Source organism: Dreissena polymorpha, chromosome 4, assembly GCF_020536995.1.
Source record: "Dreissena polymorpha isolate Duluth1 chromosome 4, UMN_Dpol_1.0, whole genome shotgun sequence".
In the NCBI taxonomy this organism is placed as follows: domain Eukaryota; kingdom Metazoa; phylum Mollusca; class Bivalvia; order Myida; family Dreissenidae; genus Dreissena; species Dreissena polymorpha.
In genome coordinates, this window is record NC_068358.1 from 13,326,727 (window position 1) to 13,353,260 (window position 26,534).

Genomic DNA, 26,534 nt, shown 5'->3' on the forward strand with positions numbered 1-26,534 from the left:
GAGCTACATTCTGTCTTTTTTGCAGGATTCATGAGGCGCCAGTCTTTCGGGGGGGGGGCAGTTTATCGACAAATGTAACCGAACTGTCGGTAGACGGTCCCAGTTGCGCCTAGCAGCAGGAACGAGCGGTATACACCCTCATGTCAGGAGGTGAAGAGTTCTCTTTTGTAGGGTGAGTTCCTTCTGCATGTGTCTATTCTGCTTCTCTAGCCAGGGCGTCCGTGGGTTAAATGTCTCCTCATTTTTCCTTGGTGTGGATGACTCGGATGGGAGGACCGGTTCCTCTATTGGCGTCTCAGTGTATGCCGGAAGTTCTTCCATGTTTGGAAACGGAACATGGAGTCTTCCTACTGTGTGGAACATGGCCAGCTTAGTTGGGCTGTAAGCTTCTACCCCAAGAATTTAACTCCGTATTTTTTTTTGGTCGGGGTGTCTGGTGTTTTCCCCTCAAATGTTGCAACTGCGTCCGCCAGTTTCCAACCGGCCTCCCAGTCTTTTTAAGATGATGAGCATGCGACGTTGCCTGCCACACCCTAATTGCTCCCGTACCCGCTATTTCTGTCTGGCTGGTGCATTTTGTTGGTTTGATTGCCCTTATTCATTCCATCCGAAATGGCCTCACGTCTTCGCCCAACATGTCGTTTAATATAGTATGGCCGACACATTATTGATTTTACTAAATCAAGACGCGGATAGTCTGTCCCCAAATGTAGTTTTTATTCTTTGTTTGATGGAAGAGCAGCAGGGCAGAACCAGCAAAGTTGCTGTAACATCGGGAATACTATGCAAAGAATATCAAATGTGATCTTTTTTTCATTATGTTCGTTGTGTATTAATTACGGGACCAATTCGTTTATATTGGTTATAAATACAGGCCATCTGCTTGTACCGTTGGAGGTCGTCTTTCAAGGCTGGCAAGTAGCAGACTGCGCTTCTTGTCGAGCACATACTGAGAAAAAGCATCGCAAGTGGTGTAAAAGCGTCCTGGTCGGAGTTGAACTTCGAGTTCAAAACATTATATTACCTCGAGCTAACGAGCTACGTGTCCAGTAGGGTTCTGCAAATTTGTTATCCACATGACTGGAGCATTTTCAGTCCTCAGCATTACCTTGTGACCCAGGATGAACGGTCACCAGTGTTTGACTGCAGTTACTACCGCTAACAATTCTTCCCGCACGGTGCAGTATTTCATCGCATGTGTGTTCATGTCTTACTCATTTATGTAATGACCGTTTCATTATCCCCGTGAATTTGTGATAATACTCCTCCCACACATGTTTGTGATGCATCTGTGTCCAAGATGTACGACTGACCAGTTATAGGATAAGCAAGGACAGCAGCTGAGGTTAGTTAATCTTTCAAAGTTTCAAATGCACATTGGCATAAATTGGTCCATTCCAATTTATGGTTCTTTTCACGTCTAGATAGTGGTTTGCAAATCTCGCTAAATCCTTCAATGAAACGTTTATAGTATAATGCCAGCCGTACAAAACTGCGGAATTGATTCACTGTCATATGTACGGGCCACTCTTGAACGGCTTTTACTTTTTCTGGGTCTGCTACAAATCCGTTTGCTGTTACTACATGGACCATGAACGGAAAGAAGGTCTGCAAAAATATGCACTTTCATTTCATTTAATTTGGCTGTCTTTAATCGCTGGAACACCTGTTCTAGCCTTGTTAGTTTAAGCCTAACATTATTACTTAGCAAAGACTAAGTAATCATTCAATAAGAATTAATTATTAGAGTTACAATATTATTGCATCGGCTATTTAAGCATAACACTTTTCATTTGACAACTTCCAAGTAAAACCCCCCAGATAAGATAACAATTAGAAATTATTAGATATTTAAGTAATAGCTAGAGTATTCTCACAATTAACTTGTTAAAGTAGAGCATACATGTTTTTGTTGTTATCGCTTTGTTATTTGTTGAATAAAGTAAAACGTCAATTTAAATGATAAACGTTAATAATTATCGTTTTTTTATTAACATATTTAAATGTCAAAATGGTCTATAATTCTCATCTCCGTGACTTTCTCCGTGAAACTTGCGTTCATTTCCCCAATAGTGCCGGAGCATGGTGCTATCAAATCTTCTATTTCCAACAAAGACCAGTTTGTTTTTCGGGCGGCAATCTTGTCTATAAAAATCTTACGAATTTCTAAGTTTGCATACGTGTTTATGAAAAATCCGCTTGAATTTGCGTAATAACGCTCACAGTCTTAACAAATGGTGATTGATGAAATTACGCCACAAGCATTGATTTTAAGGTAAAATGTAGATAAGATCGATGACACTATTTGAGCTTTAAAGGCAGTCATAAACCCAATCACACAATATAATTCCTTGACTTTTCATTGTATGTGCTTGCATCCATTACTATAAAGCTGTCTCTTCAAACTGCGGTGTCGAACGCTAACCATTGTCACCAAAAACATTATAAACGAAGTAGAATGAGTGGTCAAAGCGATTTAATGTTTTGCTATTGAAATAATCAATGATTCATAAAAACACAGTCAGAAATATGTTATGGGTTTGAGTGCTCTATATGTACTAATATATTTATATATATATTAGTGTTAACAAATTAACGTCATAATCATCTCCAAAGATTTAATCCTATGCGACAAAGAAATAATAGAATAACATTTAAAATTTGAAATATAAGAAAGTAACACTTCTAAAAGATGCGTAGATTCAAAACAAAAAAACCTGGCTAGCATATAATATAAGCCGTTCTCTTCGAAACCGGACTAAACGAACGGACGACACTTTCCACCTAGACTGGATCTTCATTCAGAAGAGCCTTTCTTTAAAAGAGAAATTCAAAAAACTCGTGCATACCGTGCACGAACAAACCCGAGTACAAATATAACAAACGACCCGTTCGTACAATATGTGCCATTTGAGTTCACAGGTGCCAGGTTAATGTTGTCAAGGTACAGCTTGTGTTTATGTTGTGTACAACAGTTTAACGCGGACACCTGCTTCTTGTGATAATAACACTTACCTTCAACAAGGGCGAATGGAATTTGATTTGTTAATGTGTTTGTTACCGTAATAATCGTATACGTGTTTTGAGATGTAATGTGTCTGAGATATCTTACTTCCACGCTTTTTGCTTGTTGTAACTTGTGGCGGCGATAATCGGTATATGATTGGTTGATCTAATGATATAACAATGCTTTTTGATATATCTGTGGTTGATTAGTTAGTTTCATTCACAGCTGGCGAGTGGTCGATTGGATAATAATTCCATAACAACGATAAAGAGCTAAGTTTATTTGTCAATTCAACATTGCACAAACAATAAATGGCTATTAGCTATACACAGACTATATTATTACCTCAGGTGTTATACTGGCACAAAAGTCTCAAGGCATTTACACAACAATACAGTCAAGTCGCGATTAGCGAACAATTCCACAAAAGCGGAATAAACTAATTAAAAACAGATAAAATGATAAATATTAAAATAAATAAAGTTATTTTCTTTGGTATAAAATAACTAATAAATTATGTAATTGTTTACACATAATTTGAATCTTGATAAACTTGTGTTCTTATAATATATATACGTTTATATATAATATCAATAAAATATACATAAATGGGCAATCCATGAAGTTTTGCCAAACAATACAAGAATTTAGGATGTAGTATATTAAAACATTAGGCTATGAAGTTATGGTGTGTTGCGGCAGTTTATTTAATCGAGGATATATTTATAGCAACACCGATGATGCTATTATCACAACTCAATATTTTTGTTATCAGTATCATCAGAAATGACCGAATAGGTTCATAACACAAGTGTCAGTGGTTCGATCCCAGGCGGGGTTAACTTTTTTTATACTTTTTTTTCTTTCTTTAATTTCATTCTTGTTTTATACTGGAGCTCTTTAGTCCTGTTGTTTACATTAATCAATTTAAAGCATTCAAACACAAACTTCAAAACATGCCGAAATCTGTTAACATGTAAGTTATTAATGATTAAGGTCGAGTTTGATACTGTATGGTTTCGCAGAATTCTATTTGGTAGAATTTTTTAAAAATCATTTATGTGGTTAAAATAGTAAAATAATGATGTTTTCTTGAGTGACATATAAATCTAAAAAAAAAAATTCTTAAAATCTAACTTGTGTACTTCATTGTATTGGTAGCGTGTGGTTTAATTAAATGGTATATGATGTTTCTTAGCTTAAATAATATCTACATGTTGCCGATTTCATAGGTTATTTATTATTTTTATGCAATAAGAGATTTTTCAGTTTTATTGAAAAAGTACATGGTATATAATGGTGAATAAAATCAAAACAAGGCCGGTGACCCTATGTTTTTATTTCATTTTTCATATAGTATTTGTATATATATCTTAAATATAAATTTTTGACAAAATCTATTTGATGGTAAAAAAATCAGCAAAACTGCAGCAACACCCCTTAAAGTATGGGTTAGGCTAAGCATTTCTGTATGTACAAATTAGAGATGATAAACAAAAAGTGCAGCAAAAAGGTCTACATGAAAAGAGAAGCAACACAACTTGGTTCGACTAACCATAATTATAACTAGTATTAATTACACACAATAGAAATGTGTCAATCAGGGAAGCAAATTGTCAACAGAAACAACACAATATAATAATTTTAACTAAATAGCAAAACAATGGTATCGTCATAAATATGAAAATACTATAACTGAAAAAGAATGATGGTTCAATCTTCTATTAATGGTTTGCTTGTTGGGTAAGCTTTCAATGAATACTATGTTTGCAGATCTAAGGCCATTTGATATAATAGATACATAACAACAGTTTTTAAAATAAATGGTCAGAACTCAAACGTTTTTGAAAAAAAATGTTTGAGCAGCATTATGAACCATGTGCTTGTCTGAATGCTATCATATATACATGTTTTATACAAAAACAAACAACATTTTATATTAAGACATTTTCTAAAAGGCCTCTTATTTACACCTAACCCTGAGTACTAATGCGTACTGATTACAATTGTATTAATGCCGGATTTATTCCAATTACATAAAATATGTTAAGCTTGAAATTTTGTATTGTATTTCCCTACATTTTAGCTCTATAGTTGGTTTTTAAAATAAGTAGCAAATATACAAATTAACAGGAAAATATCAGTATTATAAACCGATAAAACTATGGGCATGCAGTTTGTCTTGAACAAAATATTTGAATGACTTTGATAATTCTAAAATATATACATGCCATGAAATAACAGTTTCTATTTTCAAATCAATAATCAATTGGAAAGAAAGTCATTCTGACAATAATTTAACAGTTGCATGCTCTGTGTATATAAAATACACAATAATGATAATAATAATCGCATTTAATTAAAAACATTCAGAAAAGTAGCAGATAAGCGGCTTCTTGTTCAAAATGACATACATGTACAACACTTGTTTTGGGTAAAATTGTTCAGAATGAACATTTTATAGAAAGAAAAGCAACCAATCAGTACATTCAGATAAATAAAAAAATTTAACAAAAAAATCAAATTTTGTCATTTAATGTAACACAAATGTGTATAAATTCAATAAATAATGTATATCAAAGAAAAATACATAAACATAGCAATACTAAAACAAAACTATATTAACATTTTCCTGAACAAAGAACAGAAGATTAAAAAAGAACAACCAATATTAAAAACAAGATGAACAACAAATAAATTATAGCAATCACAACGAATTTTCATACAGCCCTAAACAAATGAAGCAAAACTCTGTAAACTGCTTTGCATGGGTGAAACTTTCATGTGAAATGTTAATTAATATATAAAAAAACGTTTATAATTAAATGAATTAACATAAAGTAAGATGGAAAATAAGATGGAAGTCATAACCATTACATGTATAAAAATTTCTAAAACATAAACATAAACATATATGCATATTAATTATTCAAATTCCAATATTTTACAACAACATAGACAATGATGAAATATGTGTACCCAGTATTTAATGAGGTCGTATGCTAACTTTGTTTTTCATGAGACACAAAACTAAGTCCGCATATATGAGCCACGTTCTGGAAAACTGAGCTTAACCCTTTGCATGCTGGGAAATTTGTCGTCTGCTAAAATGTCGTCTGCTGAATTTCTATAATAAGCATTTTCTTCGATTTTTTTCAAAGAATACTATCAGAATAGCAAACAGTTTGGATCCTGATGAGACGCCACGTTGTGGTGTCTCATCTGGATCCAAACTGTTTGCAAAGGCCTTCAAAATTCAGTTCCCGCACTGAAAGGGTTAATGCATGTGCCATTCCAGTTTAGCCTCTGCAATATACACTGGCTAATCAGTCAGGATAGTTTCTGTCTAGACTGGATTTTTGTTACAAATAGACTTTTTTTAACCAAAAAAGCGGACAGTGTCGTCCCTGATAAGCATGTAAAGAAATCACAGGCTAATCTAGGACATAATTTTAGGCACATGAATTAAAACTGGTATACCCAGAATGAGGCTCATATATACTCAGTGAGGGCAGATTGTAAAACTTAGGCAAACTTAAAACATCAAACTGTGAAAAATGAGTTATGCATGCTTAAAAAGAAAAACGTTAATTCCATTAAAAAATGCAGACTCTTATTTATAATTAATGCATAAAATTGCGTAGAGGATCATTGTCAACAGTAAGCTGCACTTTATTTGCTTCAGAATGAACCAGTAAAATCTTAATCATATGCTTTTGTCAGTTTATCGTAAACATTTAATGTTCGATATAATCACATTCAAAACATTCCACTTTTAAAATGTAAAAAAACACTTCACAACTGGATTCCATACAAATCACTTTGATAATAGAATAAAGAAGTGGACTGTACTTTAGCAAACATTCCAACCACAAGTTAAGCTACTAAACAGTTTGTCTAAAATACAAAATTTGATCAAATACAGTTTTGTTCATATTTTAATTATGCAATCCAGTTGGTGGATGTTCTTTTAACTTCCTTCAATTCTCAACATGACGAGCATATTGTAAAATCTTGATAAGAATGCTTTTTTAAAGAGTAAGTTAAGAGTAAGTTTTAAAAATGAATGACTGTCAGAGGGGATAATCAAGTGACAATCAAGATGGCAACATCCATACTGAAACATATATTTTTAGCTGTTTTATACACTTTAATACTTTTGTTAATTTACTTATGATATATTTGTTAATGACACACAATTTCCAGCCATACATGTATTAGTAAGAAAGTGACTAGCTTTTATTTGTTATTTAGATTGGCTTTCCATCATGACTTTACTCGCTACAAATTTTCTTAGCTTGAGCTGCAATTTTGTGATCCTTCTGGAGTGACATTATCGCTGGAGAGTGAGCAGCATTTAAAAAAAAGCCTTCATCATGTGATTATCCCCTCTGGGCTCTTTTAGATCTGGGTACAAACTCTGATAAGATGTGAATTGCGCAACACCAATGTACCATTTTAACCACGTTTAAAGACATATCCCTGAAACTTAAAAAAACAATAAAATTTATATTGAAAATGCTAAAAAGCTACACAACAAACGTAACTTTAGCTACCAATTTAACAACACTTTAACCATGTCAAAAGACACAACCCTTAAACTCTAAAGACAAACAATATAATTTAGATTGAATATGCTAATAAAAAACAATGAAACAAATGTGAATTTAGCTACAAACTTAACAACAGTTAAACCATGTCAAGACACAATCCTGAAACTAAGACAATGTAATTTTAATTACATATGCCATAAAACAAGTAAAAACTGAAAATAAAAATACATGAACATATTCTTTTAAAATATGCTTATTAAGAACATCATATTTAATAATGGATAACAACTATAAACAATAATAGAAATAAGGTCGTGATGGGTAGAATTATTGCAAAACGAACTTTAATTCAAGTGAACAATTTAATAAAACAAAGAATTATTTCCATGTGAAAATGTCATTCAAATTCTTGGACAGAAAGAAACGCTGTGGATTTCTTACTAGAATAATATTTGTTTAACATAACCAGAACAGTCTCAGTGTTTATTTTGTATAATGTTTAACAAATTGTTTTTGTACTCAGATATGAGTGGATCTTTATGAAGACCAGCTTAATGCATGTGCATAAGGTGTCTGTATTTAGACTCTGCAGTTAACCTCTACTTGACTTAAATATTTACTATTAAACCTCTTCAGTACGTTTTTATTTTAGTATGTTCACTTGATTTGTTCATGTTAATTTTGCGTTGTGTATACATACTCTATTTCTTTCTGTATACATACTTTATTCACTTAAATATCTCTGTTTATTCACTCATAAATACATATTTACTTTCCAGCCTTCACTATATTTTTTCGACTATGGATCTGGTACATTTCTCTACATGACTTATTGTCTTTCCTCAATTATTCCGCCTTGGGCCTGGTTTGTTCTTTGAGTTCCTCTGCGTGGAACAGTGCCTGCTTGCTAAGGTACTTCTCTCTTAACATCTGCATCTTAACATTGTAAGGCATGTCTGGGACCAGGTACATCACAAGCCACGTCAGGAACACTATCAGGTTCTATGATGGAGGATATACAGCATCAGTAAGTGCAGATAACTAATAGGGGTCTCACTTATAACTTCAAATAATAGCCAAAGAACAATATTAAAAGTGTGTTAATCCTTTACCCTGTAGATAAATATTTTGACACATTTGTAGACCTTTAGAAAGTTACATTCAATTAAAAACCTTTCTTACTAAGTTTTAAAGGCTTCATTTCCAACCTTTAGTAACTGATGAGCAGCAAACAGCATAAACCCTGAACAGACTGCAAGTTACTCGCAGGCTGTTCTGGTTTTATGCTGTTTGCACATAGCCATTTTCACTTTGCCTCTGAGTGGGAAAGGATTAATAGGTCAGCTCTCAACAGTTATCATAAGCTGATCTCAGCTGCAATGTCTACAATATGTTAACACGCTGATGCATCTGGTAGTAGCTGCAAAGGGATTTTAATTCCTACTTTCAAATTCAGCAATCATATAATCAGTAAATCCTAAACATTTGAAAAATAACTTTCCCAGCCAATCTGTTTTTTGAACATTCAAGCATTCAGCAACATGATAATTCAAAATTAATGTTTCGACCAACAAACAAGGCAGTTCATAGTTATGAAAAGTATCATAAGTGAGACAACTAAGTGGGGGGGGGGGGGGGTAATCATTTAACCATTTGCATGCTGGGAAATTTGTCGTCTGCTTAAATGTCATCTGCTGAATTTCTAAAATTAGCATTTTCTTCGATTTTTTTCAAAGAATACTATCAGAATAGCAAACAGTTTGCAAAGGCCTTCAAAATTCGGTTCCCGCACTGAAAGGGTTATTATGCAACTGGTTAATTCCTTTATGAGAAAGGTAAACACAAGTTCAGTTAGGGCTTCATGTTTTCATATATGATCCAAACTGTCTCACCTCAAACACGACAATAAACGCAAGCTGAGCAGCCAGTACGTGCCAGAAGGCCATCTTGTAGGTGTAGGGCACTGGGGCAGAGGGGGGCTCATTGTAGCCACGGTACCTGCACATGTATTATAGTATGGCAAAGTGTTTTCATAAGATAATGCAATGTATTCAAAACAGATTGCATTGATTTTTAAAGTATGTGTTATGGATTCTTAAATATTTGTAATGTTTCTAAAGTATTTGCAATGGTTTCTAAAGAATTTGCAGTTTATTTCTCTGTCAAGTAGATCTATTGTAAAATGATTTGTAAATGTGTACAATTTTGGTTTTCTCTGTTGCTATATTAATGCATGAACTGTGCCGCTGTTTTACACACAGTAACTTGTTGGTTCCAGTGCAGCCAAGAGCATTTAATACTGATATTGAAAACAACATTCATTCAAACACATATATCCCTATATAGTAAAAAGTACACTTGCTTTAATGATACTATTCTGTCACTTTGAAACTATTTAAGGGATTGCTCTGTTCATTTACTTATCAACAAAATGACTTTATTTTGTAAAGCATGACCAAAGATACAGCTTGCAAAGATCATATTTATACTTGTGACATATAAACATAAATTATGTGTTCCAACAGTTTTTATCCCCATGCTTTTCAGAGAAAAAGTGGGGATATTGTGGTTATCTCTGTCTTCCGTCCCTCCTGGCCACTATCTCCTCTTACACTATAAGCACTAGAACCTTGAAACTTACACACATGGTAGCTATGAACATATGTGCGACCCAGCACTATTAGGAATTTTGATCTAATCCCTGCGTCAAAAGTTATAGGGGTTGAGGTGGGGCCATTAACTTCTTTATTTCTACACCGATTTACTTCCAATTGATACTGACTATCTCTTACGACAATACGGTCAATCTCAACTATGCATGGCCCCATTACCAACCCTGGGGCACCCCAGCCCACCCAAAATTGCCTTTTACTATAACTTTTTCATTTCTACACCGATTCAATTCTTCAAATTGATACTGAACATCTTTTATGACAATACCGTCAATCTCAACTATGCATTGCCCCATTTCCATCCATGGGGCGCCCCCTGGGTCAAACATGCGGCATGTGGATACCCAACTTTTCTAGTATTTTCTTTCTTTTAAGTAAACATGTGCACAAGCTCACCCACTGAAAGAACCCCAGATCATCAGTTTCTTTACATGTATGAGGTAAGAATGTTCAACTTTATAAAGACCTAACATATTAAAACCTTAATCTATTTACATGTATGAATTGTTCTACATCAAATCCACTTACATGCATGTAGTAACATTCCCAAACTCTTTGAATTTCGGGTCTTCAGGCATCGAGTCCTTTTGGAAGTCTGCAATGTCGAAAACTGACATTCGAAAGGTCTCATAGTAGCCCGTCATCGTCTGGTCCGAGCTGTAGACATACTTGTACACCATACGTGGGATGAACTCTGATGTGAAGGCAATGATTGCTGCCTGAAATGCGGAAATAATAATCGTACATGTTTATTAAACTTCAAGCTTAAAATCATGTTTTGGCAAAATCAAAACAACTTGACCAGTTCTTTAAAAAAAATACCACTAGTTAAATATGCTGACTCAGTAAAATAATATCCATGTTTTGCAACTAAACACGCACTTATCATAAAATATAAATTTAAAATGACGATTGATAAAGATTTTAAGTCATCTTAAAACTAATGCATTTGTAAATGTATCTCAATACAGCTTGTCAAGACGTCTGTTTATTCAAATTTCAGTAAATTTAAATTAAAACCAGAAATGCTGGCAGCTTTTTCCCTGCAAGGATATTTTTGCTTTAAAAACAACAACACTTTCAATATTACCACAGGCTAATCAGGGGCAACATTTTCTGCTTTTATGGTATTTTAAAGGAAGTCTCTTCTATGCAAAAATCTAGTTTAAGTGGAAAGTGACATCATGACATAACCTGCCATTAAGCACCATTACCCAGAGCAAAGCTTATATACTATTGAGCCATACTCACGTTGGAGACAACAGCAAGGGCTGAGATTCCTTGCAAAATGCCAAACCAGATTCCTGCAATGACAGTTTATCAGTCTATTTTAACATATGACATAATTTTAGGAAAGGTTAATACACTTATGAAATGTGAAAAAAGAATATACAGGTTGAACAATTATATTGTAGATTAAAATAAGGAGGATATTTGTTTGCTTTTTGGTTAATATGAAGTTGTAAATTCTCATAAAAGATAGACATTATTTTCAGCACGGAGTGTATATTAATCTAGAATCCGTGTTTTCAGAAACTATTCATAAATCAAAATTAAAAAGATGTGTTTGTGAAACACTATGTCCCCATATACTTGACCTTGGACCTTGAAGGATGTCCTTGACCTTGACCTTTGACCACTCAAAAAGTGCAGCTCCATGAGATACACATGCATGCCAAATATCAAGTTGCTATCTTCAATATTGCAAAAGTGTACATTAAATAAGCGAGTTTGACCCATATATTTGACCTTGAAGGATAACCTTGACCTTAAACCATTCAAAATGTGGAGCTCCATGAGATACACATGCATGCCAAATTGCATGCCAGTTGCTATCTTCGATATTGCAAAAGTTATGGCAATTGTTAAAGTTGGCGCGAACAAACAAAGCAAAAAAACAAACAGACAGGGCAAAACAATATCTCCCCCACTATGGTGGTGGGGGATATAAAAATACATAATTTTACAATAAAGCTGACTCAGTTGACAGCTATCCCATGTTCATACCAATATCCTGTGACCGAAGGGCCAGGGGACGCTTCCACTGTGTTACAAACTTGTACGCGTCCAGGCGTATCTCAATGATGTTGTTGAGTAGGGCAAAGAATGGGGCCAGAGGGAAGGCTGCCACAAATATGGTCACAAACCCGTACTGGATCACTAGAAGAAACAAATAAGCATGGTTATAAATGAGCTGGGCTCAGGTAAACCGGGCATATGCATAAAGTATAATCCCAGATAAGCCCGTGCAGTTTTATTTTTAAAAGATTTACTGGCAATGTCTAAAGAAACATGCATATAAATTTGGTTATAAAGGGGAGCTCATCACAATAGTGACAAATGATGTCACTTCATGCCTGCTATATGACTTATACTCATGTCATGTTCTTATACACTTGAAAAACTGGTGTTACTGATGCAATTTTTAGCATATGTAAATAGAAGTTGTCCAGACACAATATCATATAACATAAGCATACTTTATACGTAAAATGCTTGTTTGAAGTTTAGTAGAACTTTGTCAGACATCCAAGGTGACTCCCCTCAAATAAGTGAAGAGGGTATAAAAAAATATTCTCACAGAATGTGTATTTCCATATAATATTGTTGACTCCTATGCTCTTGGGCATTATATCAATGTTTTTGCAGATAAACAACTAATTATAAAACTAATTTTTATAAATACAAAATGGTAACAAGAGTTCCGCGGTCGGAGATGACCGCATTGAAGCCGGATTTTTGATTTAAATGACAGGAAAGTACCTTTCGTGTTTTTGTCAATGCAATACTTAAATTACTGAAATATTGTTCAAAGGTCAAAATGAAATGTAAGTACTTTTCAAGGCATGAGCAAACCTTGTGTTATGTTTTGAATGCATGCATATACATGAACAACAATAACATTTAAGGTCACAAATATGAACTTGAATTGACATTTAACATTTTTACCTACCAAAGTTATAAGAACTTTAACATTTTTACATTCAAGGTCACAGTGACCTTGACCTTAGAATGAATGACCTTGAAATGACCAGTGGTCATCTAAGTGTGCTTGCAAACCTTCATGTCAAGTTTGAAGACTCTATGTCCAAGCATACCAAAGTTATAACAATTTTAACATTTTAACATTTAAGGTCAAAGTGACCTTGACCTTCAAATGAATGACATTGAAATGACCAGTGGTCATCTTCTAGTACTGGCCAATCTTTATTTCAAGTTTGAAGACTCTAGGTACAAGCATACCAAAGTTATAACATGAAATAAGAACTTTAACATTTTTACATTCAAGGTCACAGTGACCTTGACCTTCAAATGAATGACCTTGAAATGTCCAGTGGTTACTTACTAGTTCTGGCCAACCTTCATGTCAAGTTTCAAGACTCTAGGTCCAAGCATACCAAAGTTATAACAACTTTAACATTTTTACATTCAAGGTCACAGTGACCTTGACCTTCAAATGAATGACCTTGAAATGTCCAGTGGTTACTTACTAGTTCTGGCCAACCTTCATGTCAAGTTTCAAGACTCTAGGTCCAAGCATACCAAAGTTATAACAACTTTAACATTTTTATATTGAAGGTCACAGTGACCTTCACCTTCAAATGAATGACCTTGAAATGACCAGTGGTCATCTGTTAATCCTGGCCAACCTTCATGTCAAGTTTGAAGACTCTAGGTCCAAGCATACCAAAGTTATACCATGAAATAAGAACTTTAACATTTTTACATTCAAGGTCACAGTGACCTTGACCTTCAAATGAATGACCTTGAAATGACCAGTGGTTACTAACTAGTTATGGCCAACCTTCATGTCAAGTTTCAAGACTCTAGGTCCAAGCATACCAAAGTTATAACAACTTTAACATTTTTTATATTGAAGGTCACAGTGACCTTGACCTTCAAATGAATGACCTTGAAATGACCAGTGGTCATCTGTTAATCCTGGCCAACCTTCATGTCAAGTTTGAAGACTCTAGGTCCAAGCATACCAAAGTTATACCATGAAATAAGAACTTTAACATTTTCGAGCACGCCGCCACCCCGCCCGCCCGCCCGCCCGACAACATCAATCTATAAGCCGAGATTTTTTCGAAAAAAATCCGGCTAAAAACAGTTGTATCTGTCTGTAGAATGGTATTTTATATTTTCAAGTCAACAACATGCAGCAATCAATAGTTTATAGATCACAACTGGTCCTATACAAATAAAGCTGATGTGGTGTCGGCTGTAATAAAGGTTTTGTCACCCTAATTTACTGGTAGCTTAGTTTTTGGTGTTTAATGACCAATAAGCCAAATTTCAAGGGATTTTAATTTTGAAAACACTACAGGTGAGGAAAGTACCCGACCCCTTGCAGTGTTACACCAAATGACCCTTGTAGTGTTTCACCACAACTTTTCACTTTCAAATACACTTATGAAAAATTATAATAAAGAAATAATATTTTTCTATCATGGTTTGTTGTCGAATAACCCACAGTTAGGAGTATAAATACGAAGGAATTATATCACCAGTGCGAAGCACGAGTGATTTGATAACACGCATCTATACTCCTTACTGTGGGTTATTCGACAACAAACCATCATAGAAAAATATTATTTCGATTCTAACACGATTCTGATTGATTTGATTCAAGCTTTTGAACATGAACTATATTTTTAAATACTCTGCCCTTCTTAGTGCAAAGTTCAATATTTATTGACGTCATTGAATTGTACAAACATATGACGTACTTTTCATTCATAAATATTTTGCAAATGACGTCACTTTCATTGAAAACAAAAAGCTTAGAAACTTAATGACGTCATGTTTATGGATGCTACTGAAAAGCTGACATGCTTTAAATGTTTTCTTATTTACGTTTCCTAACAAATAACATTCTTTGTAGGCGTGGTTATGCCACTTATTACCAAATATACATTTAGTTGTTTTATTACATTTATATACATGCTACATTTATTACATTTTTCTAAGAGCGGGTTTTAGCATGTTTATTTTACTGCAATATGTTCGTTATTTATTCGGAACTATTTTCGAAACATTAAGCTCCGCCCATACATTACTGCAGAATAACCCACACTTGATTTCCTTCTTTGTCTATAGAAAACAAGTCGCATGCCGTGTTAGAATTGCAAATTGACATTGTAAGTGAGGCAAATAGCTGAAAGGAGAAATGTGAGCTGCACTCTGGGTAACAGGGCTTCGTGCATGTGCCTAAAGTATTGTCTAGGATTAGCCTGTGCAGTCAACACAGGCTAATACTCACTGATGACACTTTCCACTTTTATGGAATATTTCATTTAAAGGTAGTCTCTTTGAAATAAAAATCCAGTCTAGGCAGAAAGTGTTATCCCTGATTAGCTCATATTTTAAAAAAGACTCAATACTCACCCATCTCAAGGTACTCATCAAACAGGCCCAGTTTGGGCTGGTCAGCCAGGTTGTAGTCCTGCTCCCAGTGTGTGTAGACCTTGTTGTCCTTGTCATCTAGAACCTTGCGGGACTTGCACCACACCATCACCTTCCTACAGCAGGCAGAATATAGGTGGTCATAATCCTTATACATGTGTGTAAAGTGTCTTCCCTGATAAGCCTGTGCAGTCTGCACAGGCTAATCAGGGAAGACAATTTCTACTTGCATGTTATTTTTCCTTTAAAGGTTGACTCTGCTATGCAAAAATGCAATAACGGTCTACCTGTTTGCATAACAATTTATCAGTTGTTCCATGGACTTTGAACCCAAAACTTTGGAACAAGCAAGCGCTATACTTTTTTTTCTCCATTTTTTTATATAATTGAGACAAGGACAAAGCATGAGAACATGTTTGTTTTTAATTTCTGCCAATGCATTCAGCTTATAAGCTGCTTCCATTTTGTTTTCCAAATAACAGGCAGTCTATAACGCGACAAACGAAGGCTGAAGTGTAATTAAAAGAAAACAAGATGTATTTCTGAAACACTATATTCCCCCCCTCATATATTTGACCTTTGACCTTGAAGGATGACCTTGCAATTGACCATTCAAAATGTGCAGCTCCATGAGATACACATGCAGGCCAAATATCAAGTTGCTATCTTCAATATTGCAAAAGTTATGGCCAGTATATTAAATGAGCGATTTGACCCATACATTTGACCTTTGACCTTTCAACACTCAAAATGCTCAGAAGTGACATTACATGAGCAATTTTGACCCATATATTTGACCTTGAAGGATGACCTTGACCTTTCACCACTCAAAATGTGCAGCTCCATGAGATACACATGCATGCCAAATATCAAGTTGCTAACTTCAATATTGCAAAAGTATTCATAAAATAAGTGATTTGGGCCACATATATTTGACCTCTGACCTTGAAGAATGACCTTGACCTTTCACCACTCAAAATGTGCAGCTCCATGAGATACACATGCATGCCAAATATCAAGTTGCTATCTTCAATATTGCAAAAGTACTCATAAAACGAGCGATTTTGGCCACATATATTTGACCTCTGACCTTGAAGGATGACCTTAACCTTGACCTTTCACCACTCAAAATGTGCAGCTCCATGAGATACACATGCATGCCATCTATCAAGTTGCTATCTTGAATATTGAAATACTGCAAAAGTGTACATTAAATTAGCGATTTTGACCCATATATTTGACCTTTGACCTTGAAGGATGACCTTGACCTTGAGCCACTCAAAATGTGCAGCTCCATGAGATACATATGCATGCCAAATATCAAGTTGCTATCTTCAATATTGCAAAAGTTATTGCAAATGTTAAAGTTGGCGCAAACAGACCAACAGACAGACCAACCAACCAACAGGCAGGGCAAAAACAATATGTCCCCCACTACTATAGTGGGGGACATAAAAAGGGCCATAATTGTTACAAAATGCTTGATACAGTTGTCTGCTCTTGTTTATAGGCTGGGGTCATGTTGGTAAAGAAGTATGCAAAATATAAAAGCAATATGTCAAGGGACATAGGAAAAATTTGGGGTGGTACACAAACTTTAACATTCCAACGCTCACGGGAACGCCGACGCCAGGGTGAGTTGGATAGCTCCACTATATATATTTCATATATAATAGTCGATCTGATACAATAATGAAATTTTATAAATACATTCAGCAATAAATATGGACAAAAGCAAACAAAGCAAATATTATACATATATTTCTCAATATAAGATGTAATATCAAGCAAACAAAGCACATATATATACACATGTATTTCTTATTATAAGCTTTAGTAGACTTCCATTTTAGCACCCGAAAGACAAAAAAAATAAATAAATCCCTACCTACCGACGTTTATTCCCCCCAAGGAGACCAGAAACGGACCTATTTTTTTGGCCTTAATACAGTATGCTTAAGTTAAGTCCTGTAAAAAAGTAAACAGTGGCAAAAAAAAATGCACTTGATAACATAAATTTGTTACACAGCATCTTACTGACTCTTCAATGCTCTTACCAAATATAAATTCACTGACCCTGTATAACACTGTACAATGTCAGTAAGAAGATATGCATCTAGAAGTGCAGTCTACACAAGAAGAAGCAGGATAGTATGCTATTTCGTATTTTGTATGATGTGTGAATTAAGTATCTTCTATCTACAAGCAAATGCAGATTATAACCTGCTGAATGGCTTTTAATTCTTTTGATTAAGAAAGTCTCTTTAAAACTTCACGGATGAAGCGATAAATCCTCCCTGATCATCTAATGCAATATGTTTTTCCAAAGATAGATGTCCTATGATTTCAATTAAACACATATTACAACTTTAACACAAACATGTGACTTATACACCTGCATCACTTTCACAGCTATTTTCAAAATCACATAACTAATGAATTATAATTGGGCTGTTGAAGTGTCTTGCATGTCTTCACTTCACAATAAAATAATTCAAGTTTTAATTTAATCGCTCAAGATAAGTGGAAGAAGTTCGCTTCACACATTTATTACATTTTGTGGGGACAGATTGACCACAAAAACAAAAAGACTGACCAACAGACAACTTTTATGGGTTATTTTAATTAAATGAAAAAGCATTCAAAATGAAAATCAAGTTTACAGGGAAAGTGTGAGCACAGGCTACTCTGAGACGACACTCTATGCACATGCATTAACCCTTTGCATGCTGAGAAATTTGTCGTCTGCTGAATTTCTAAAATTAGCATTTTCTTCGATTTTTTTCAAAGAATACTATCAGAATAGCAAACAGTTTGGATCCTGATGAAACGCCACGTTCTGTGGCGTCTCATCTGGATCCAAACTGTTTGCAAAGGCCTTTAAAATTCGGTTCCCGCACTGAAAGGGTTAACCCCCGATATCTCAGAGCAATGCCTAATACTTAATGAGAAGATCACTTACGGCAGAACTACTTCTTTGAAGTTTGCAAAGGCCTGTTTGCCCACCATGATGATACCCAGCTGAATACAGAGCTCTATGAGACAGCCAGCCGGGTCACACTGTGGGGAAAGAGAATGGGTAAGAATTTGGTGAGCTTATTAACACAATTTTTTTAACGAGTTTTATAAATCATGGAATGAATAAGCCAGATTTTTTTATACATGCTTTTAATTAGCAAAGAAAATTAGTATTGACTTAAACACCATGATACAGCTGTAAAGCTCTTAGAATAGCATAACGTCATTTGATTTTGTAAGGTCATTTAAGTAAAATAACGTAACATGATGGGTCAGTAAACAAAAAGCCACAAAAAATACACTTAAAACTACATTATACAAGTTTAACATTAAAATATTTGTTATGGTTATATAAATTAGAAAGCAAATTGTAGCATGTGATGATATATCTTAACACAACAGATAAAAACATATTTATAGTCTATTGAGGTAGAGCAGGTAAACGTCTGATACGCATCCTTATTTTGACAATAATCTATGACCCTCACTCTCAAAACCAGGCTGAATGCATGCGTGTAAAGAGTCATGAATTATTGGCCTGTGAAGTCTAAACAGGCTTATGAGGAATGGCACTTTTCTTAGGGAAAATCCAGTTTAGGTGGGATGAATTGGCACTGATTATCCTGAGCAGATTGCACAGGCTAATCTGGAATGACACTTCACGCATATGCATTAACCCTTTGCATGCTGGGAAATTTGTCTTCTGCTAAAATGTCGTCTGCTTAATTTCTAAAATTAGCATTTTCTTTTATTTGTTTTCAAAGAATACTATCAGAATAGCAAACAGTTTGGATCCAGATGAGACGCCACGTTCTGTGGCGTCTCATCTGGATCCAAACTGTTTGCAAAGGCCTTCAACATTCGGTTCCCGCACTGAGAGGATTAAGCCTGTTTTACAAGAGCAAGGCTACAATCTAACAAGTAAATACTATATATATCAAACCTCCTCCTGTCTGTAACCAAAGAAGTTACGGTTATAGTTGCCTGGTCTGCCAACAAACCTGAAACACGATACATATTATATGAGCCACGTTGTAAGAAAACAGTCCATAAAAAATATCAAAACAGTTTAGCTCAATTAACAGTTCTCATAGACCCAGTCTTCCTACAAATTAACTTTGTAAAAAAACATTTATACACACCAACATCTATTATTCTAAGCATTGGCTTTAATGAATACATATAAACACATTTATCGGGGGGTTAATATATTTTTTAAGAGTTTTATCATAAGGTCCGAGCAGTTATATGCAGCTGAAATTGGGAAGACATTCTACATAAGGATAGTGCTGTAATGTTTACATTTTTGCAATTGATAAATTAAATTGACATTATTACTTAAAAAGATACCAGCATAAATTACTTCACATTAATTGCTCAAAATAACAATATTATTAAAAAGACATAAACAAAACACACAACAACAAGGGACAAAATTGTCACAAAACCAGGTTTTCATTGTGAAAAAAAAATCTGATAAAGGGAGAAAACTCAAACTGAACTTTTGAAATGACCAAAAAAAATTAACCCCCTTTGTAAGTTTTTTTTTTTTTTTAAATCTATTTTTAGTCGTGGCGACCTTGACATTGGAGATATTGACGTGATTCTTTCGTGGGACACACCGTCCCATGATGGTGAACAAATGTGCCAAATGATTTTAAAATCTCACAATGAATGACATAGTTATGGCCAGGACAAGCTCATTTATGGCCATTTTTGACCTTTGAACTCAAAGTGTGACCTTGACCTTGGAGATATCGACGTAATTATTTCGCGCGACACACTGTCCAATGATGGTGAACAAATGTGCCAAATGATTTTAAAATCTGACGATGAACGACATAGTTATGGCTCGGACAAGCTCATTTATGGCCATTTTTGACCTTTGAACTCAAAGTGTGACCTTGACCTTGGAGATATCGACGTAATTATTTCGCACGACACACCGTCCAATGATGGTGAACAAATGTGCCAAATGATTTTAAAATCTGACAATGAACGACATAGTTATGGCCCGGACAAGCTTATTCCGCCAGCCCGCCAGCTAGCCAGCCAGCCCGCCAGCCAGCCAGCCAGCCAGCCCGCCCGCATTCGCCAATCTAATAACCAGTTTTTTCCTTCGGAAAACCTGGTTAAAAATTATTCCTTACTTGCCCTTGAAGAAAGCAATATACACGATGGAAGAGTAGTAGTTGACAAATTGGAAGAGATACATTTTGAAGGTGAAGGCATCCTCCCACTCAGTCTCTGTGCGGTGTTGTTCTAAAAGTTAAGAAAATTTCAAAATTAGTTGATTCTGTACATGTAGTTTGGGTTTCATTAGAAACCTTTAAATCCCCACTGCTAAACAACGATGAACATAAGAATGTGACTGCTTCTAGCCAATGATGTGCTTTGTAAATGTTTTGGTTAATTGAAAGCAATTAGCAAAGAAATTTAGCCAATAATCTTTGAAAGATCAACAGGCAGGAACAAATGACATTGACATAAAACAAAAGGATGAAAAGGCAATCACTTAATGAAAAATCATTAGCCCAGCACGATTTATGACAATGTGCACATTTCACACCTATAGGGATGATGCATATAAGGTTTCATTAATCATTCGTGTTTGAGATCTTGTGCTGAAAACTATTAAAATTAAATGGGCATGCAGTAACTCACGGAAAACTAAATGTAGGGGAACAATATAACAACATGTACATTTTTATTCTTTAGAGATGCTGTATATCAAGTTTTACATAATTCTGATTAAAAGGGCAGAATATCATCGAGTAGGATTGCACCAATTATCAGGGATCATAATTTCAGACCAATGCAAACTTGATTCCATCCTACATCTGAAGTAGCAACTATATGAACCTCTCTAGTTAGAAGCATAATAAAATGACTTTGTTCAGCAATTATTCAGATGGATAAACAAAATATATTAATAATCACTTACAAAATATCAAAAGCATAACATTACAATAAGCAAGACTGGTAAAATTGGTTTCAATAAAGCATGCTTTTAAACGACCAGACTTATTGACAAACATTTAATTGTGAGATCATACAATAAACGAAAACATGCAAAGGATTCTTTGAGCTTACATAGGTCATTATGCTTTAAACATATGAACACCATGTACAATCATTGAATACTTTCCAGTAATATAAGTCGGTTAATAATGATCTGCAATTGTTCAGTATTTTATTATTTTGCAAACATAAATCAGTGGATTTCACATACAAAATGTGATCTGAATATTTCACTCAAGTGCAACATATGTTAAGATTCCTCTTAAGAACATTCTAGACATAAGCCTCAGTCATACAGTGCAAACATTAGACATACCTAGTTCAGTGAGACCCTCGGCAATTTTTTGATAAACCTGAAATAAAAAAGTGTGCACATGACTAATAAATCCTTCGATTATTTGTGACACAGTTTATATCTAGAATGTCCCACAGAAAGAGGGATACCTACACAGTGGGCACCCAAACGTTGCTGCAACGTTGTATTTAGGTTGCAGTCAAACATTGCAGTTTGGTCATACCAATGGTGTATATGAAAGTTTTCCCGACGTTTTTTCCAAACATTGCTGCAATGTTTTTTCCAAACATTGCTGCAACGTTGTATTTTGGTCGCATTAAAACGCAGTAAAAAAACATGCCCCGCGCGGGAATCAAACCCACCATCTCCCGATCGCTAGACGGACACCTAATCCACTACACCATAGTGACTGTTGAGAGTTTTAGTCAACAATGTTGACTAATTATTTTTGGTTGAAACTTTTAAACTAGATTCTACCATTTTATTGAATAACACAACTTTAGCAATATATTTTATCCGGCGATTTTGAGATAAAATTCATCTTTAGCATCTTTAAGTTTCAGCAACTGATTTGTAAAATTTAAAAAATCGAATTTCTAAAATTTACAAGAAATCATATTTTCATTGATGCTATGCATGAACTGTATTATTATAAAGTACGATTCCTACTCAGGGAGCGTTTAATTATCCCCTCTTTAGACACCAAGTACTCGACAGTGTGCATATCTGCCGATAATACTCAAAATCGCGGTTGGCAGTAAATAGTTTTTATATTTATATTATTTATAAAAAAAAGAATTAAAAAATACTACGTTTGAATGCAACCTAAATACAACGTTGCAGCAACGTTTGGAAAAAACGTCGGGAAAACTTTCATATACACCATTGTGACAACCAAACTGCAACGTTTGAATGCAACCTAAATACAACGTTGCAGCAATGTTTGGAAAAAACGTCGGGAAAACTTTCATATACACCATTGTGACAACCAAACTGCAACGTTTGAATGCAACCTAAATACAACGTTGCAGCAACGTTTGGAAAAAACGTCGGGAAAACATTCATATACACCATTCTGACAACCAAACTGCAACTTTTGAATGCAACCTAAATACAACTTTGCAACAACGTTTGGGTGCCCACTGGGAAGAGCGCACAATTACCTAGAAGCAATGTTGTTGCAACATACATCTTAAACGTTCGACCGACGTTTCGCGTGCAACGTTGCAGAAACGTTTGGAAGTGGTTACTAATGTAGAGATCAGAATGCAACGTTTCTGAAACGTCCTTTCAACATTATAATGAAACATCTGGGTAATGTTTTGTATGCAATGTTGTGGCAAAGTTCGGTGATAGTTGCCGACGTTGCGACCTTAATATTACATTGCAGCAACGTTCGTAAAACGTTTGATGCCCACTGGGTACCTCTCCCTGCGATGCTGTATGCAATTGGAAAGTTAGATGAGGAGCTATCCTTCCCAATATAAAGTCACACAAGGTTTCATGGTCTCAGTAGTGGAAAGGGTTGCTGCTGACTTTGGATGCCTAGGCAGGTCTGTAGCGAAGCTGGCCCCGTATAGCATAAGACCCATTATCACATTAGGTGATTAAAATCCTTAGTGCTGGTTAATGCAATGAACAGTGACCTTTTTAAATGTCATTTTCAGGATTATTTAATGACACTTAGATGCTTCTCAATAAGTTAAGTTGCAAAAAACAAATACAGCTCCCCCTCCTTTTATAGAAATTCTTGGGTTAAAAGTGTTATTTTCTTTTAAATCAGTACATCAGAGCTTTAGAATTCAGAACTAAGGTATTCAAAATATAAAAAGAACACAAGGCACTTAAAATATACCATAGATATAAGAATTAATGTAACCATAATATTCACCGTTTTGTTAATTTGCAATAATGATAATTACAAATAAGCAATACTTATTTTTACTACGAAATCAAAACCTAAAGTTTCAAGCAATTAAACATTTTATGTCTAGTGTTGTCCAACTAACAAGCTATGACCAACTGACAGCCTGACAGTTGTTATTAAAATACCCATTAGCCCTTTCTTGCCCAGAAGCAAAGTGAAAATGGCTATATGGCAATATACCAGCATAAAACCAGAACAGCATGTGAGTACCGGTACCTTAACTAAAAGTCTATTCAGGTTTTATACTGTTTGCTTTTTATCAGTACTTAACGGATGGAAATAAAGCCTTTAAATCTTTAGTCTAGCAAAAAAGGTCTTAATTTTAAATTTATTTTCTAAAGGACTAAACAAGTGTGTATCTGAATGTTAAAGGGCTAAGACCTTACATAAAACAAAATAGTAACCTACAAAGTTTAAGAACACGATGATGATAAGATTAATGCAGGCTGAAGTGACGGAGGCTATGAGTCCAGCACGTCCTTTCACCATGTCCTGGTCAATTGCTGACAAGACTGCCGCTATCACAATCCGGTAGATGATAACGCCAAGTATAGCGATAATCACCAGCGCAAACTGCAAAGAACAAAACCTATTAACCCTTTGCATGCTGGGAAATTTGTCGTCTGCTAAAATGTCGTCTGCAGAATTTCTTAAATTAGCATTTTCTTCGATTTTTTTCCAAAGAATACTATAAGAACAGCAAACAGTTTGGATCCTGATGAGACGCCACATTCTGTGGCGTCTCATCTGGATCCAAACTGTTTGCAAAGGCCTTCAAAATTCGGTTCCCGCACTGAAATAAAGTGTAATCCCAGATAAGCTTGTGTTAAACGTAACTCCAGTGTACTGGACTGCACAGGCTAATCTGGGAAGACACTTTACGCACATGCAAAAAGCCCAGTTTTCCCAGAACAAGACTAATACATAAGATTATTGAAGTTTGTTTAATATTATTACCTGACAGAAACATTGTCTTAGTTAACTGGACATGTTTGACAGGCTGAATCAAAATACCACAATTGCAAAAAAATAAATCTTAAGTGAAAAGCCGAAATGCATTGACACTGTTTATTTAAAAACAGTAAGGGAAAAAAAATAGCCTTTTGTTAAACTTAAGTTTTACATTTGTGTTCATATTTTTTTTAAGTTTTCATGACAAATTTTTTATTTGATGGTTTTGTTCTAATTTTCATTGCTATGAATACAATTACTGAGCCCTGTATTAAGGGATACATAAAACATACATAACTTAGCATAATTTACAATAAATATGACTTTGAACACAGTAATTTACAAGCAAATTGCAAGTCTTGTTTGTTAATATGCTAAGGATTTTTACTGGCTCCAAAAGAGCAACATTTAATGCAGTAATATTGTTTTCATATATAATTAACTGAAGATATATTACAGTTGAAAATTCAAATAGCTAAATCTCATATAAAGAAAAAGGGTATTGATTTGTTGTGTCTACAACACTTTCCAAGTTAACCAGAATACAGAACACTTTCAAATTTAATCAGAATACAGATTTCTTTGTTAAGCAAATTTAACTTCATTGAAAGCTTATTTAGAGAATACAATCAAATACAGACAATATGATTGCAATTTTTATGCCCCCGGTAGGGTGGCATATAGCATTTGAACTGTCCATCAGTCTGTTAGTCAGTCCGTCCGAAAACTTTAACATTGGCAATAACTTTTGCTATATTGAAGATAGCAACTCGATATTTGGCATGCATGTGTATCTCAAGTAGCTGCACATTTTGAGTGGTGAAAGGTCAAAGTCATCCTTCAAGGTCAAAAGTCAAAGAATTAAATCCAAGGGAAGTGATAAGCTTAAATTAAAAGGGAGATAATTTCTAAACCTGCCAAATGATATATTTAAATTTTATTTCAAAGCTGCACAATAGGGGGCATTGTGTTTCTGACAAACACATCTCTTGTTTTTTATGCATTTTGAAAAAAATTATCAAAAAACTAAATATGGAATACTTCAAAAAGCTTAAGATAAGCCAAAATAATAATGGGCCGTGGGATTAGTGGAACCACAAAACTTGTTTCGTATGCCTCAGTTGTTTGCTGATATTGTGTCATAGAACACTGATACGTATACTTACAAAGAACAGCAACACAACAATGGTTGTTGAGTAGCGGAAACATTTGCTCCAGTTCGGCACATAAGGCTCTAATTTCTGGAACACAAGCCATACAATCATGTTGATTTGTATTTGATATCAAGACATATGCATACGCAGTTTTTTTTAAGAAACTCAAAACTGATCGCACCAAATACCTCCTCACCTGAGCTGCATAGATATAGTAGGGATTTAGCTAAGGCCAAATGGCATTTTGGTTCCCCTTCCATTTAAATGACCCACCATTTAAAAATATGTATACCCCCCCCCCCCTTCACATTTATTTGCACAATCCCTTACAGAATATATGACACACTTTCTTGTCCCCATTTTATTTGTAAACGTTCTGGTAAATACAGAATGCACAATGTGCTTTTATTTGCAACAGACGATTTTACAGAGAAACATACAGTATACTTTTTTACTTGAAACTAACATATTTTTTTGTTGTTAAAAAACATACTCAAGCCATTGATGCTGAATGGATGACTAAATAA

At 34.8% G+C, this 26,534-nt stretch overlaps 1 protein-coding gene across 1 annotated transcript in view; it reads right to left on the minus strand.

Annotated features, from left to right (window-relative positions):
- Positions 1-4,331: 4,331 nt before the first annotated feature.
- LOC127876342 (anoctamin-4-like) overlaps positions 4,332-26,534 on the minus strand; it is a 94,110-nt gene continuing 71,907 nt past the window's right edge. Inside the window, exons 17-28 of the mRNA XM_052421447.1 lie at positions 26,020-26,094; positions 24,311-24,475; positions 21,997-22,033; positions 20,810-20,921; positions 19,603-19,660; positions 18,604-18,701; positions 15,624-15,757; positions 12,240-12,392; positions 11,484-11,536; positions 10,761-10,951; positions 9,453-9,558; positions 4,332-8,562 (exon numbers count right to left, since the gene is read on the minus strand). Coding sequence (XP_052277407.1) covers positions 8,407-8,562; positions 9,453-9,558; positions 10,761-10,951; positions 11,484-11,536; positions 12,240-12,392; positions 15,624-15,757; positions 18,604-18,701; positions 19,603-19,660; positions 20,810-20,921; positions 21,997-22,033; positions 24,311-24,475; positions 26,020-26,094 — 1,338 coding nt within the window. The 3' untranslated portion in view covers positions 4,332-8,406. The remainder of the gene's footprint in view (positions 8,563-9,452; positions 9,559-10,760; positions 10,952-11,483; positions 11,537-12,239; positions 12,393-15,623; positions 15,758-18,603; positions 18,702-19,602; positions 19,661-20,809; positions 20,922-21,996; positions 22,034-24,310; positions 24,476-26,019; positions 26,095-26,534) is intronic.